The sequence below is a fragment of the Meles meles genome, chromosome 2, assembly GCF_922984935.1.
Source record: "Meles meles chromosome 2, mMelMel3.1 paternal haplotype, whole genome shotgun sequence".
NCBI classification, from domain to species: domain Eukaryota; kingdom Metazoa; phylum Chordata; class Mammalia; order Carnivora; family Mustelidae; genus Meles; species Meles meles.
Genome location: NC_060067.1, coordinates 13,535,101 through 13,549,001, shown reverse-complemented (window position 1 = coordinate 13,549,001; position 13,901 = coordinate 13,535,101). Strand labels below are relative to the sequence as shown.

The following is a 13,901-nucleotide window of genomic DNA, read 5'->3' as shown; positions in this document are numbered from 1 at the left end:
TAGCAAAAGAAATCTAACAATGTATAAATAGAATCATACATACATCATGACCAAATGGGATTTATACCAGAGATGCAGTTTGGTCTACCATCCAAAAACCAATTAAATAATACATCAGATCAATAACAAACAAAAGAGCATTTAACAAAATCCAACACCTTTTTATGATAAAAATGCCCAACAAACTAGGATTAGAAGGGAACTGCCTCAACCTGATAAGGGTATTTATGAAAAACCAACACCTAGCAATATACTAAATGGTAAAAGACTAGATGTTTTCATCCTAAAATTTAGGAACCAGACAAGGAAGTCTGCTATTGCCACTTCTATTAAACACTATCCTAAAGATTTTAGCAAGGGCAATTTGGCTACAGAAGACAAATAAAAAACAGAATGGAAAGGAAGGGTAAAACTATCTCTATTCACAAATGACATGATTTTTATATCCAGAAAATCCCACGAAATATGCTAAAAAGCTATCAAACCTAATAAATGACTTCAGCAAGTTCACAGAATACAAGATCAAATACAAAAACCAATTGTATTTCTATGCACTTGCAATGAACACCCAAAAAAATAAAATTTAAAAATCAATTCTATTCACAATAGCATCAAAACAAATAAAATGCTTAAGAATGAATTTAACAAAAGAAGTGTGAAACTCACATTCTGAAAACATTGTTGTAATAAGTTAAAGATCTCAAGAAATGGAACAACATCCCATGTTCATGGATCAATAGATTTACTGTTAAAACAGCAATATCCCCCAAACTGATATACAGATTCAATGCAATCCCTATCAGAATCTCAACTGATGTCATTGTAGAAATTGACATGCTGATTCTAAAATTTATATGGAATTGCAATGAACCCAGAATAGTCAAAATAATCCTGAAAAGGAAGAATAAAAAAGGACTTGGACCTCTTGATCTCAAACCTCGTAACAATGATAATCATGACAATACAGTAATGGATCAAGAACCGATATATAGGTCAAGAGAAAAAAATTGAGACTCTAGAAGGAAACTCATATATGTATGGTAAACTGATTTCCAATAATGATATCAAGACCATTCAATGGGGGGAAATATTTTTTTTAATAAATATTCATGGGACAATCAGATAGTCATTTGGAAAGGCTGAACCCTTACTTCACAGAATATACAAAAATTAACTCAAAATGGATGAAAGACCTAAATGTAAAAGAGTTAAAACTATAAAACTCTTAGAAGAAAAGATAGGGACAAATCTTCATGAACTTGGATTCTTAGATATGACATCAAAAGTATAAGCAATAAAAAGATAAACAGAGCTGGACTTTATCAAGTGCTTCAAAGGACACCATTAAGAAGCAAAAAGCCAACCCAGAGAATAGGAAAAATACCCCTTATTTGACAGGAACTTGTAACAAAATATATAAAGACCTCTAACAACACAATTAAGGGGAAAAAAAAAAAAGACAACCCAACTAAAAATAGACTGAATAGATATTTTTCTAAAGATATACAAGTGGCCAATAAACACATGAAAAGATGCTCAACATCATTAGTGGGAATTCCAAATGAAGACCGCAATAAGATACAACTTTCGTACCACCCAGGATGGCTAGCTAGCATCAAAATCAGATAATAACACCTGTTGGCAAGGATGTAGAGATACTGAACTTTTATACACTGCTCACAGAAATGTAAAATGGTGCAGATGCTTTGAAAAACAGGTCTTGCAGTTCCTCAATTTAAATACAGAGTCACCATATGGCTCAGCAATACCACTCCTAAGTACATGTCCAAGAGAAATGAAAACTAAGTCTACATAGAAACCTATACACGAATGTTCATACCAACATTATTCAAAAGACCCAAAAGGTAGAAACCACCCAAAATGTCCATCAATGAATGAAGATAAATGAAACATGGTATAATCATAAAATACTATTTAGTCATAAAAAGTAATGTAATACTACTGATACATGCTACAACATGAATAAAAGTTGAAAATATGCAAACAGGAGGAACTTGGGTGGCCTAATCAGTTAAGTGTCTGACTCTTGATCTCAGCTCAGGCCTTGATCTCAAGGTCATGAATTCAAACCTGGGGGTGGGGGGGGGGGGGAATATCCAAAAAGAAAGAAGCCAGAACAAAAAAACTCATATACTATAGGATTTGAGTCAGGTGAAAAATCCAAAACGTAAAATCTATTCAAACAAAAAGTGTATTAGTGGTTCCTTAGAGCAGTGGGAGATGGAATACGGAAATCCTAACTAAAGAGTACTGGCTTCTTTGTGAAGTGCTGAAAATGCTCTACAATTGATTATATTGATGGTTTGCACCTATCTGTGAATATACTATAAAACCACTGAATTGTACACATTTCATGAGTGAATTGTATGGTATATGAAGTACCCTTCATAAACCTGTTTAAAAAGAAATCTACTGTAATTAGCTTCTGTTCTATCTGGCTTACAGAAATAATAGAGAAATTAATTGATTACATAAATTTGAATGAAAGAATCTCAGTGGAAACTGCTTACACTGTAAGTGCTCTAGCTCTTTAAAGTTTGGTTTAGGGCGCCTGGGTGGCTCAGTGGGTTAAGCTGCTGCCTTCGGCTCAGGTCATGATCTCGGGGTCCTGGGATCGAGTCCTGCATCGGGCTCTCTGCTCAGCGGAGAGCCTGCTTCCCTTCCTCTCTCTCTGCCTCTCTTGTGACTTCTGTCAAATAAATAAATAAAATCTTTAAAAAAAAAAAAAAAAAGGTGCTTGGAAAAATGCTGTTTTGTACTTGGTAGGGCTTTCTATTTAAAAAATAAATAAATAATTAAAAAAAAAAAAGTTTGGTTTATTTTGTTCCCAAAAGGTTTTAGCAGGGAAAAAGGAAGTCAGCTTGTAGTTTAATTAATGCTCATGGTCATAAAAAAAGCAAAAAATATCACTTTTAAACAAGTTAAAAGTTTCATTATCTGTTAAATACAAGCAGAGAAGAGAAGTAACTCAAGTAACATTTCTAATCAGGAAGATGCCTTAAAAGTAAAATATTTTTAAAAAGGAAGACTCCTTAGACCAATTAATTCATTGATTTTGGCTGAAATACTATTATCCATCTCATCCCTGATTTCAATGTGTGCGTGTGTTTGTGTGTGTGTACATGTGTGCGTGCATGTGTGTCACATAATATTCTAGAATTCAAAGATTTAAATTTATTTTCTCCCAAAAAACGTAAAGTTTTAATTCCTAAAATTCCTCTATGATTTTTATATGGTGACAATAATATCTTTGAACACTATAAAATATAAAATTATGTGCCCAACTAATTTAAACAATAATAATGGTAATAGGTAATATAGTTAGGGTCTTTTTTAAAGATTTATTTACGTATTTTAGAGAGAGAGCACAAACAGAGGGAGGGGAAGAGGGAGAGAATCTCGAGCAGACTCCCCACCAAGGGGGAGCCCTTCATATGGGGCTCAATTTCACATCCCATGAGATCATGACCTGAGCTGAAATCACTAGTGGGACATTCAACCAACTGAATCAGCCAGGCTCCCCAGTAATGTCTTTTTTAAAAAAGTAATTCTTTTTTTTTTTTTTTAAGATTTTATTTATTGAGAGAAAGACAGAGAGAGAATGCACATGAGTAAGGAGAGGGGCAGAGGGAGGGAAAGAATCTCATACAGACTCCCCAGTGAGCACAGAGCCCAATGCAGAGTTGGACCCCACAACCCCAAGATATGACCTAAGCCCCAGTGACAAGTCAGAGGATCAACCAACTGAGCCACCCAGGCGCCCTGGAATTAATTCTTACAGAGAATTAATAATTAATTAATAATTAATAATTAATTAATTCTTACAGAGCCATAAATTATAAGAATTCAATGTATTAGCTTAAATTGTGTTTTCAAAACCTTTACTTAGCTTTAAGACTTTAGATTAGTATTAAATTATGTTAATAATTAATCTTTGGCTACACGGACAATTCCTAAGATAAAAAATAAAAAACTGGTTTCTAAACATAGTTTTAATTTACCCGTCTCACACATTTTAATACCATCAGTTAAACAGACTAAAAAGGAGCCAATACCTTCAGATAATAATATATAACTCATGTTAGACACTATGAAAACAATGTTAAAAGGTTTATGTAATATGTACTTGGGACACAGCAATAGTTATATAGTTCCTGATTACCTACTTTCATAGCCCTAATGTCCAAAGGAAACAAAAGTTGAGCGCTTAAAGGCTGAAAATACTTGAGACTACACTAAATAAAACAATTACAGAAAAACACAAATATATATACAAAGTAATGAGTATGTTTTTTATATATACGATTTATAAAGAAGGTAAAATCAAGGGGTGCCTGGGTGGCTCAGTGGTTTAAGCCGCTGCCTTCAGCTCAGGTCTTGATCTCAGGGTCCTGGGATCGAGTCCCACATCGGGCTCTCTGCTCGGCAGGGAGCCTGCTTCCCTCTCGCTCTCTCTGCCTGCCTCTCTGCCTACTTGTGATCTCTCTCTGTCAAATGAATAAATAAAATCTTTATAAAAAAAAAAAAGAAGGTAAAATCAATACAAATTATATACTATCTGGAGAGCCTGAGTGCTCAATCAGTTAAGCATCAGCTCAGGTCATGATCTCAGGGTCCTGGGATCAAGTCTTGCATTGGACTCCCTGCTCAGTGCAGAGTCTGCTTCTCCCTCTCCCTCTAACCCCTCCCCCTTGCTCATGCTCTCGCTTGCTGGCTCTCTCTCTCTCTCTCTCTGAAATGAATTAAAAAAAAATAAAAAAGAACTCTCACACCTTGTTATGTGGTTATAAATCAGCCCAACCAATTTGGAGAGTGATGCAGCAGTATTTAGGCAAGTTAAACATGTACATACCCTAAAATTCAGCAATCCTACTTCTTGTATATATAATACTACAAGAAATCTCTTACACATATGCACAAGGAAACGTGTCTAAAATGCCCATTCAAAAATCGTTTTTCAACATGCCTGCATGGCTCAGTAGGTTAAGTATCTGCCTTTGGCTTGGATCGTAACCAGAGTCCTGGAATCAAGTCCTGCATTGGGCTCCCTGCTCAGCGGGGAGTCTACTTCTCCCTCTACCCCTCCCCCTGCTCATGCTTGCTCTCTCTCTCACTCTCTCAAAATAAAATCTTTTAAAAAAAATTGTTTTTCACAGTAAAAAATTATCAAGAGATTAAAAACACTGCACAACTGAAAATATAACACTATGTTAATTATATTAGAAGAAAAGGAAGAGAAGCATCTGGAAATAAAAGTTATTATCATTTAAAAAAATAACAGCAAAACTGGAAACTACCCAAATGCTCACCCTTTAATGAATGGATAAAAAGTGGTATATTATTTGCAATAAAAAGGAATGAAGTACTAAAAAAGAAAGAGAAACTGAGTATTTTCATATAACCATATAGGGTGTTAACTATAAATTCAACCAGACACTTGTTTTTTATATATGTACTGAGAGCTAAGAATGGTTTATATATTTTTCAAAGGTTACATCCTAAATGATTATTTAACAATAGACATATCTGTTTCCATTTTGCCTTTTGGCAAGTCTAAAATATTTACTATCTGGTCCTTTGAGAAAAATTTACCAACCTCCACTCTTTAGAAAGGAATAAAAATAAATCACTTATCAACATGAATAATCTCAAAAATGAACTGTGGGAAAAAAGCAAGTCACAGAAGGATGTGTATACTAATAAAACCATTTTTATAAACTTTTAAAACTATACCACATGCTGTTCATATATACATGCACACATAGAAAAAGTATAAAAATATCCATGTGATTGGTAACTACCAAATTCAGTACATAGGCTACGCTAACAAGGGAGAAGAATGGGCTCAGCAAACATACACATGGGATTTCAATAGTCACTATAATATTTTATTTCTTAAGTGAGATCATGGGGGAATCAGGTATTACTTTTTTTTTTTTTTGTAAACCTGAAATATTTTGTAAACCTGGAAAGTAGCATGGAAATGCTGTAAAAGAGTTAAAGAGAATGTATATGGGATTTTTTTTTCTGTACTACAATGACATACACTAACATTTTAGGGCACTATATTTCCATACATCTCTAACACCTTGCAGTTTCTCACATATATGTGTTATTTGTTAAGTAAATGGAAGAATAATATTACATCAATAAGCAAAAATATGCAAGAACAACACTTAACTCACTAGGTTGTTAGGATTCATGAAAATTCACTAAAAGCTCCCAGTAAATACTTGGCACATAATAAGCACTCAAAGTATGTTAACTATTACCACCTTAGGGAGAGAAGTATTAAGATGTATTCCTAATTATTGAAATCAAATTAACCTCACTTAAAAGGAAGCAAATCAAACTATACGTTAAAAATGACTAAGAGGTGCCTGACTGGCTCAGTTGGTTAAGCTTCTGCTTTTGGCTCAGGTCATGATCTCAGGGTCCTGGGATAGAGCCCCGCATCGGGCTCTCTGCTCAATGAGGAGCCTGCTTCCCCCTCTCTCTCTGCTTGCCTCTCTGCCTACTTGTGATCTCTTTCACTCTGTCAAACAAATAAATAAAATCTTTAAAATAAAAAAAATAATAAAATAAAATTACTAAAATGGCAAATTTTATGTTTTTACAACTTTTTTTAAAAAAGCAACTCTTAAGTAATGATACTACTACTTATCTTATTAAATACATCACTCACTGCTGTGAAATGCATAAGCCTGATGATTCAGAGACCTGTACCCCTCGGGCAAATAACATATTATATGTTAACTTAAAAAAAAAAAAAAAAAAAAAAAAAAAATATATATATATATATATATATATATATATCACTCACAACCCACATTCTATATATTATTCCCATTTTAATACGAGGAAACAAATTCAGATTACTACCTTGCCCTGGGGCATCGTCCAACTAACAGCTGAGTGTGGATTTACAACCAGGTTTGCAGCCTGCAGAGCCCTTTATGCTAATACTGTTTCTGCATAAATGATTAAATGACACTGACCACCAAAAATAACTATATTGTATACCTAACTATATTGTATACCTAAGAAGATTTTTCTTCTTAGCCAGGTCTTCCTTATCATTTTCCAATGACTCATTCTGGGAACAACTGGAAATTTCATCATGGTCAATAATTCTTCCAGAATCTTTAGCGTTTAAAAACTCCTGTGCTCTTCTTGAGCTGCCCGAAGTAGTTCTCTTCTGCTCTTTAAATGGAATAGTTTTTTCCTCAATGTTCTTAGTTGATTGATTTGACTTTTCAGTAGGTTTTCGTCTACTGTTGTGACACACTGACAATTCATTTTTTCTTGGAGAATTGCTATAAACAAGACCTGAAGGATTCAATGATAACCTGAAGTTAGCATAATGTTTACCCGGATTATCAGGGCTCACTGACAACATTATTTATTTACATGTAAACACACACGCCAATTTCACAGGCTATGTTTGTTTTCAAATTAAATTCATAAACTATGCAGCTTTTCAACCCCTTTAAATTTATCACAAGCTTCCAAAACCACCCTTTGTGTCTCTCCCCACTACTCGTTCGGCCATCCTTAGGATCCTATTATTTTCCAAGCTTCCAGCTTTAGCTTTTTCCTCTGGGTACCAACTTTGAGGGACCCTTCTACTCTTAACTTTAATTACTATGTAGAAGTTGGTATCATAATATTCATCTACCACTCTCCCCCAAATCTGACCCTTTGGTTTTAGTTCCTATCTTAATGAAAAGTATAACTATTTACCCAAATACCTACATCAGAAATCTGAGTCATCCAAGACTCCTGTCCCTATCCACAACCAAATCCCCTAATCCTGTCATTTCTACATTCTTACTATCTCTTAAATCTACTTCTTTCAAGCTCTACGGCCTATCACTGACTCTCATCATTTAACTGGATTATTAAAGCTCCTCTTGGTCTCCCTTTCTCTAGCTTTGCTGTTCTTCAATCCATTCTTCACACTGCTTCAAGAATCATCTTAGGAATACACAAGTTGGATCAGGACAACCTTGCTAAAATCTTTTAGTGATTATCTATAACTATTTTCAATAATTTATTTCTACACCTAGAGTATTTACTTCATTAATCAAAATTTTCAACATTCTCCTCCAAATAAACCAAAACCCAGCAATACTGAACTACCTGCTTGTCTCTAAAACACGGGTTCTTAAAAGGTTGGTCTTTAGATCAGAAGGATCAGCATCACTTGAGAATTTGTTTCAAATGCAAATTCTCAGGCTTTGCTTCAGGCGGACTAAATCAGAGAAGCTCTGAGTAGAGCCCAGTAATCTGTGTTTTAACAAGTCCTCCAAATAACTCTGACAAACAATTTTTTTAAAAGATTTATTTATCTGACAGAGATCACAAGTAGGCAGAGAGGCAGGCAGTAGGGGGGAGGAAGCAGGCTCCCCGCTGAGCAGAGAGCCCGATGCAGGACTCAATCCCAAGACCCTGGGATCATGACCTGAGCCGAAGGCAGAGGCTTTAACCCACTGAGCCATCCAGGTGCCCCTGACAAAACAATTTTTTAAAGGTTAAACTCTCAGCTCCAGATCTCTGTACATGCTACTCTCTACTGGAAACATTCCATCCTTCCTCCTCACCCCACCCAGGCACTCAGTTGATTCCTAATTCATCCTTCAGGAAACTTTCCCTAATTCCAATACCTAAATTAAGTAGCTCTCTCTCAACCCATTAAAAATATTTATCACCCATCTAACTGTTTACTTATCTTTCTCTTCCAGCAGACTGACAATTCTTTGAGACCAACATTGCTCTTTTACCTATCTTCATATTCCCAATAGCTAACACCAGGGCCAAGACCATGGTGAAGCAATTTTTTCCAGTCTACTGAGATATAATTGACATATAACATTGTGTAAGTTTAGGGTACATAATGTAATAATTTTATATACGTATATATTGCAAAATGAATACCAAAGACTAAACCTTAAAAGTTTTCATCATAAAAAAAAAAAAAAAACGGGGGCGCCTGGGTGGCTCAGTCATTAAGCATCTGCCTTTGGCTCAGGTCCTGATCCCAGGGTCCTGGGATAGAGCCGCGCATTGAGCTCCCTGCTTTCCCTCTCCTAGTTCCCTTGTTTGTGTTCCCTCTCTTGCTGTGTCTCTCTGTGTCAAATAAATAAATAAAATCTTCGAAAAAACAATTTAACTAGGGTAGGTAATTTGAGAAGGTGCTCACTTTCAGAGGCATACAGGGACTGAACCTGGACTCACACAACCCTGAGACTGAGTGCCTCCTCAAATTTCTCATTCTATGTTACTCACTTGCCTCACTCTAGTACTGGCCCTAACACCATTCCTGCCTCACAGTGGGCACTCCATGTTTCTCAATATACATGAAAAAGCAGTTAAGGCCAAACATCTACTACAGGCAGCATAGTTGCTTATTAGAGAAATAAACAATGCATCAACAGTCAGGAAACCTGGGTTCTATTGTTTTCCAGTTCTAGCACAAAGGTCTACCACCTTAGGTTGCAAGTGATGCTGCTTTTTTGAGCCTCAGACTTTCTTTTTCTAGCAAATGAAGGATTGTTTTAACTTTGAGATCTATAAGCACATTCTTCCATTTTTGTGACTCCCTACTTGATCAGAAACTCAACATCGGTTTTAAAACTGCTACAGAAGTTTTTTGGTAAGTCTCAGAGTTCTAGAAAACTTATGCAGGCTTTGTAAGATTTTTATTTACCTGGATATTTACACACTCATCTGCTATGGTACAGTTTCAGGCACCTGGGGCAGAAAGGTGAGTTCCTCAGAGCAGTAACAGTAGTAGATAATATTTTATACAGTAACTACATGCCTGAGTCCTTATAATGAGGTAGAAGGATTTGTGATCATGTTACAGAATAAGAAACTGAACAAAATATCTTGCCCAAAGTGGACAAATCATAATTTAAACTCAGATCTAAGTCCAAAATTCAAGGAAGGCTGCAACAGAATATTTCTTTCTACTATCAATCAAGGATCCCAGTGATTCGAAAATTCACAACTAGGCCTCAGATGTAGTGCCATATTTGTTCCACTCTTACTTGTTGACCTAAATACCACAAAGTCAATAGTATCTGTATATGTAAATGTTATTTTATCATCTACCATCTTTTCACGATTAACCACCTTTAAAAGATCAAAAATGTTCCAAAAGATGAATGTTTCATATTGTACAGAAAAAAGTTGGCATAGCAGACCTAAAAATGTTATCCTTAGAAAGACCTGCTTGCAAAGTTAGTTCTTGGCTAGTATTTGGGAACTTTAATTTCGGAGGGTTCCCATCATTTCCTAACTGATAAATGTGGGTTAGTGTTCCTAAACTGCTTTGAAAGAAATATGATTTATGTCAAATACTTTCTTTCCTTCAGGGAGTCTGGAATTTTAGTACTTGCTAGGTAGAAGGTGCCTAGGTAACCACCTCAGTAAAAATCTTGGGTACTAAATCTCTAATGAGCTTCCCTAGTAGACAACATTTCATACATCTATCATAAGTACTCGTTGCCAAAAGAACTAAGTGCCTCTGGTATGAATCCTTTGAGAGAGGACTCCTTCAGACTTTGCCCATGTGCTTTTTCTCTGATTTTGCCTTGTATCCTCTTGCTGTAAAGAAACTTCAGACTTCCATTATCACTGATCTCACATCCCTTTCACTTGATGGCCCTGCTTACAACTTCACTGAGAAAACAAAAAACTCAGAGTACATATTCATCTTCTCACCATCAATTCTACCAACCTACTTCCATCTGTGTACTGCAAAACAGCCCCCTCCTGACCTAATCAAGGACTGTGATCCTATATTTATGCTCTAACTTTCTAGGAGGTTGGAGTTTTTGTTTGTTTTTGTTCATTCAAGAGTTTTTTTTTTAAGTTTTTATTTAGTAGGGGCACCTGGGTGGCTCAGTCAATTAAGCATCTGTCTTCATTGCAGGTCATGATCCCAGAGTCCTGGGACAGAGCCCCAGATGGGGCTTCCTGCTCAGCGGGGAGCCTGCTTCTCTCTCTTCCCCTACCCCCTGCTTGTGCTCTCTCTCACTCTCAAATAAATAAAAGGAATCTTTAAAAAAAAAAAAAAATCCAGTTAGTTAATATACAATATATTAGTTCAAGTATACAATATAGTGACTTAACACTTCCATACATCACCCAGTGCTCATCACGACAGGTGCACTCCTTAATCCCCATCACATATTTAACCTGTCTATCAACCTTCCTTCTGGTTAACAGTTTGTTCTCTATAATTAAGAGTCTGTTTCTTGGGGGCGCCTGGGTGGCTCAGTGGTTTAAGCCACTGCCTTCGGCTCAGGTCATGATCTCAGGGTCCTGGGATCGAGTCCCGCATCGGGCTCTCTGCTTGGCAGAGAGCCTGCTTCCCTCTCACTCTCTCTGCCTGCGTCTCTGCCTACTTGTGATCTCTGTCAAATAAATAAATAAAATCTTTAAAAAAAAAAAAAAGAGTCTGTTTCTTGGTTTGCCTATCTGTTTTTTCCCCTTTGCTCATTTGTTTTGTTTAAATTCTATGTATGAGTGAAATCATATGGTATTTGTCTTTCCAACCGACATATTTCACCTAGCATAATGCACTCTAGTTCCATCCATGTCATTGCAGATGACAAGATTTCATTCTTTGTTTTGGCTGAGTAATATTCTGTTGTGTATACACATACCACATATTCTTTATCCATTCATCCACTGATGGAGACTTGGGCTGTTTCCATAACTTGGCTACTGTAGATAATGCTGCTATAAACATCAGGGTGCACGTATCCCTCTGAATGAGTATTTCTATACTGAGTAAATACCTAGTAGTAGAATTGCTGGATCACAGCTATTTTTAACTTTTTGAGGAACCTCCATACTGTTTTCCATACTGGCTGCACCAGTTTGCATTCCCACCTATAGTACAAGAGGGCTCTCCTTTCTCCACATTCTATGATGTTATTTTAAATGAGCAGATAAACCAATATAACATCTTGTAGATCACACACACACATGCTCCCTTATCTTACTATCTTTCCTTCCTCACCTCCTACTCTTGAAACCACTTCAATCAGGCTTTTGATCTGATCATTCCACAGAAACCATTTCTATCAAAGTGACCTACAACCTCCATGTAGCCAAAATTATATTGTCAGTTAACTCTCATCTACCTCAAGCCATCAGCAGTATTTTAAATGAGCTCATCACTCAATCCTTAAAATGTTTTCATTACTTTGCTTTCTTAACCCTAAGTTCTCTTCATTTTCTTTAACCTTACTAAATGTTCCTGTTTAGTTTCTTTTGGTGGATCTTCCTTCCCATCTTGACTCCTAGCATTGGAGTTTCGCAGTTCTCAAACCTAAGCTTTCTTTCTTCTCTAGGTTTAGTGTATCACTAGGTGATTTCAGGTAGTCCTAAAGTTTTAAATATCATCTATATACTGCTAAGTCCCTACTTAAATGTCCTCCCAAATCTTTCCTCCTCTAATTTTAAACTCATTTACCAGGCTACTTCCTCAATGTACCTACTTTGATATCTAATTAATTTCTTACAACCTGAAATCTTGACATCCTTCCCAAATCTGCTTCCTTCATACTTTTCCCTCATCTCAGTAAATAGTAGAGTTCCCATAATCTATTTTTTCAGAAAAAAAAAAAAAAAAAATCTGAGTGATCCTAGACTCCTGGTTCTCTCTAACTCCAATCTGTTAATACCAAATCCAACCACTTTTCTTCTCTTCCCTCCAACAATCTCTTAACTAGTGTCCATGCCATAGTTTCCTATCTAGCAGTAAAAATAATTCTTTTAGGTGTGCCTGGGTGGCTCAATTGGTTGAGCATCTGCCTTTGGCTCAGGTTATGATCCCAGAGCTTCAGGATCTAGCCCCTGTGTCAGGCTCCCTGCTCAGTGAGGAGTCTGCTTCTCCCTCTGACCCTCACTCTCTTTCAATGAATAAATAAAATCTTTTTTTTTAAATATTTTATTTATTTATTTGACAGACAGAGATCACAAGTAGGCAGAGAGGCAGGCAGAGAGAGAGGAGGAAGCAGGCTCCTTGCGGAGCAGAGAACCCGATGCGGGGCTCGATCCCAGGACCCTGGGACCATGACCTGAGCCGAAGGCAGAGGCTTTAACCCACTGAGCCACCCAGGTGCCCCAATATTGAAACACTTTTAAAAAAGATTTTATTTGGGCGCCTGGGTGGCTCAGTGGGTTAAAGCCTCTGCCTTCGGCTCAGGTCATGGTCCCAGGGTCCTGGGATCGAGCCCCGCATCGGGTTCTCTGCTCCGCAAGGAGCCTGCTTCCTCCTCTCTCTCTGCCTGCCTCTCTGCCTACTTGTGATCTCTGTCTGTCAAATAAATAAATAATAAATAAAGTGTCTCAATATTTAAAAAAAAAAAGAATAATTCTTTTAAAAGACTCAATCAAGTCACTTTGACTTGATTAAAAGCTTGCTTAAAATATTTCAGTAGTCTTCCAATACACTTCATCTAAACTGTCTATCACAGCCTCCCTCTCTGACTTGATCTCTCCTGGCTACTGGCCTTCCTGAATTCCTCAAACAGCCAAGTATGCTCCATTAGCACCTTTACAAATACATTCAAATAACATTCCCTTGGTCTAAAATGTTACACACCATGTTATCTGTATGGTTCCTCTCTTCATGTTTCTGAGATATGTGCTCTGAAAAATCAAAATGGACTCTTATTACTACCTTTTATAAAAACACTATTCTATCTTCTTATCCACGCCTACTTCTGCCATCTCCTTCCCATCTCTATCTTTTATCTGCTTTATTTTTCTTTACTGCCTATCACTGCATGACTTATACACTTATATTGCTGGTCTTCCTCCACTCAAATGTAAGTCCCATGAGAGCAGGGGTTTGTTTT

The 13,901-nt window shown here is 36.6% G+C and overlaps 1 protein-coding gene across 2 annotated transcripts in view; it reads right to left on the bottom strand.

Annotated features, from left to right (window-relative positions):
- CENPC (centromere protein C) overlaps positions 1–13,901 on the bottom strand; it is a 100,933-nt gene that overhangs the window by 38,284 nt on the left and 48,748 nt on the right. For both annotated transcript variants that reach the window (XM_045997962.1, XM_045997963.1), the window contains one exon: positions 7,062–7,350. In XM_045997962.1, coding sequence (XP_045853918.1) covers positions 7,062–7,350 — 289 coding nt within the window. The remainder of the gene's footprint in view (positions 1–7,061; positions 7,351–13,901) is intronic.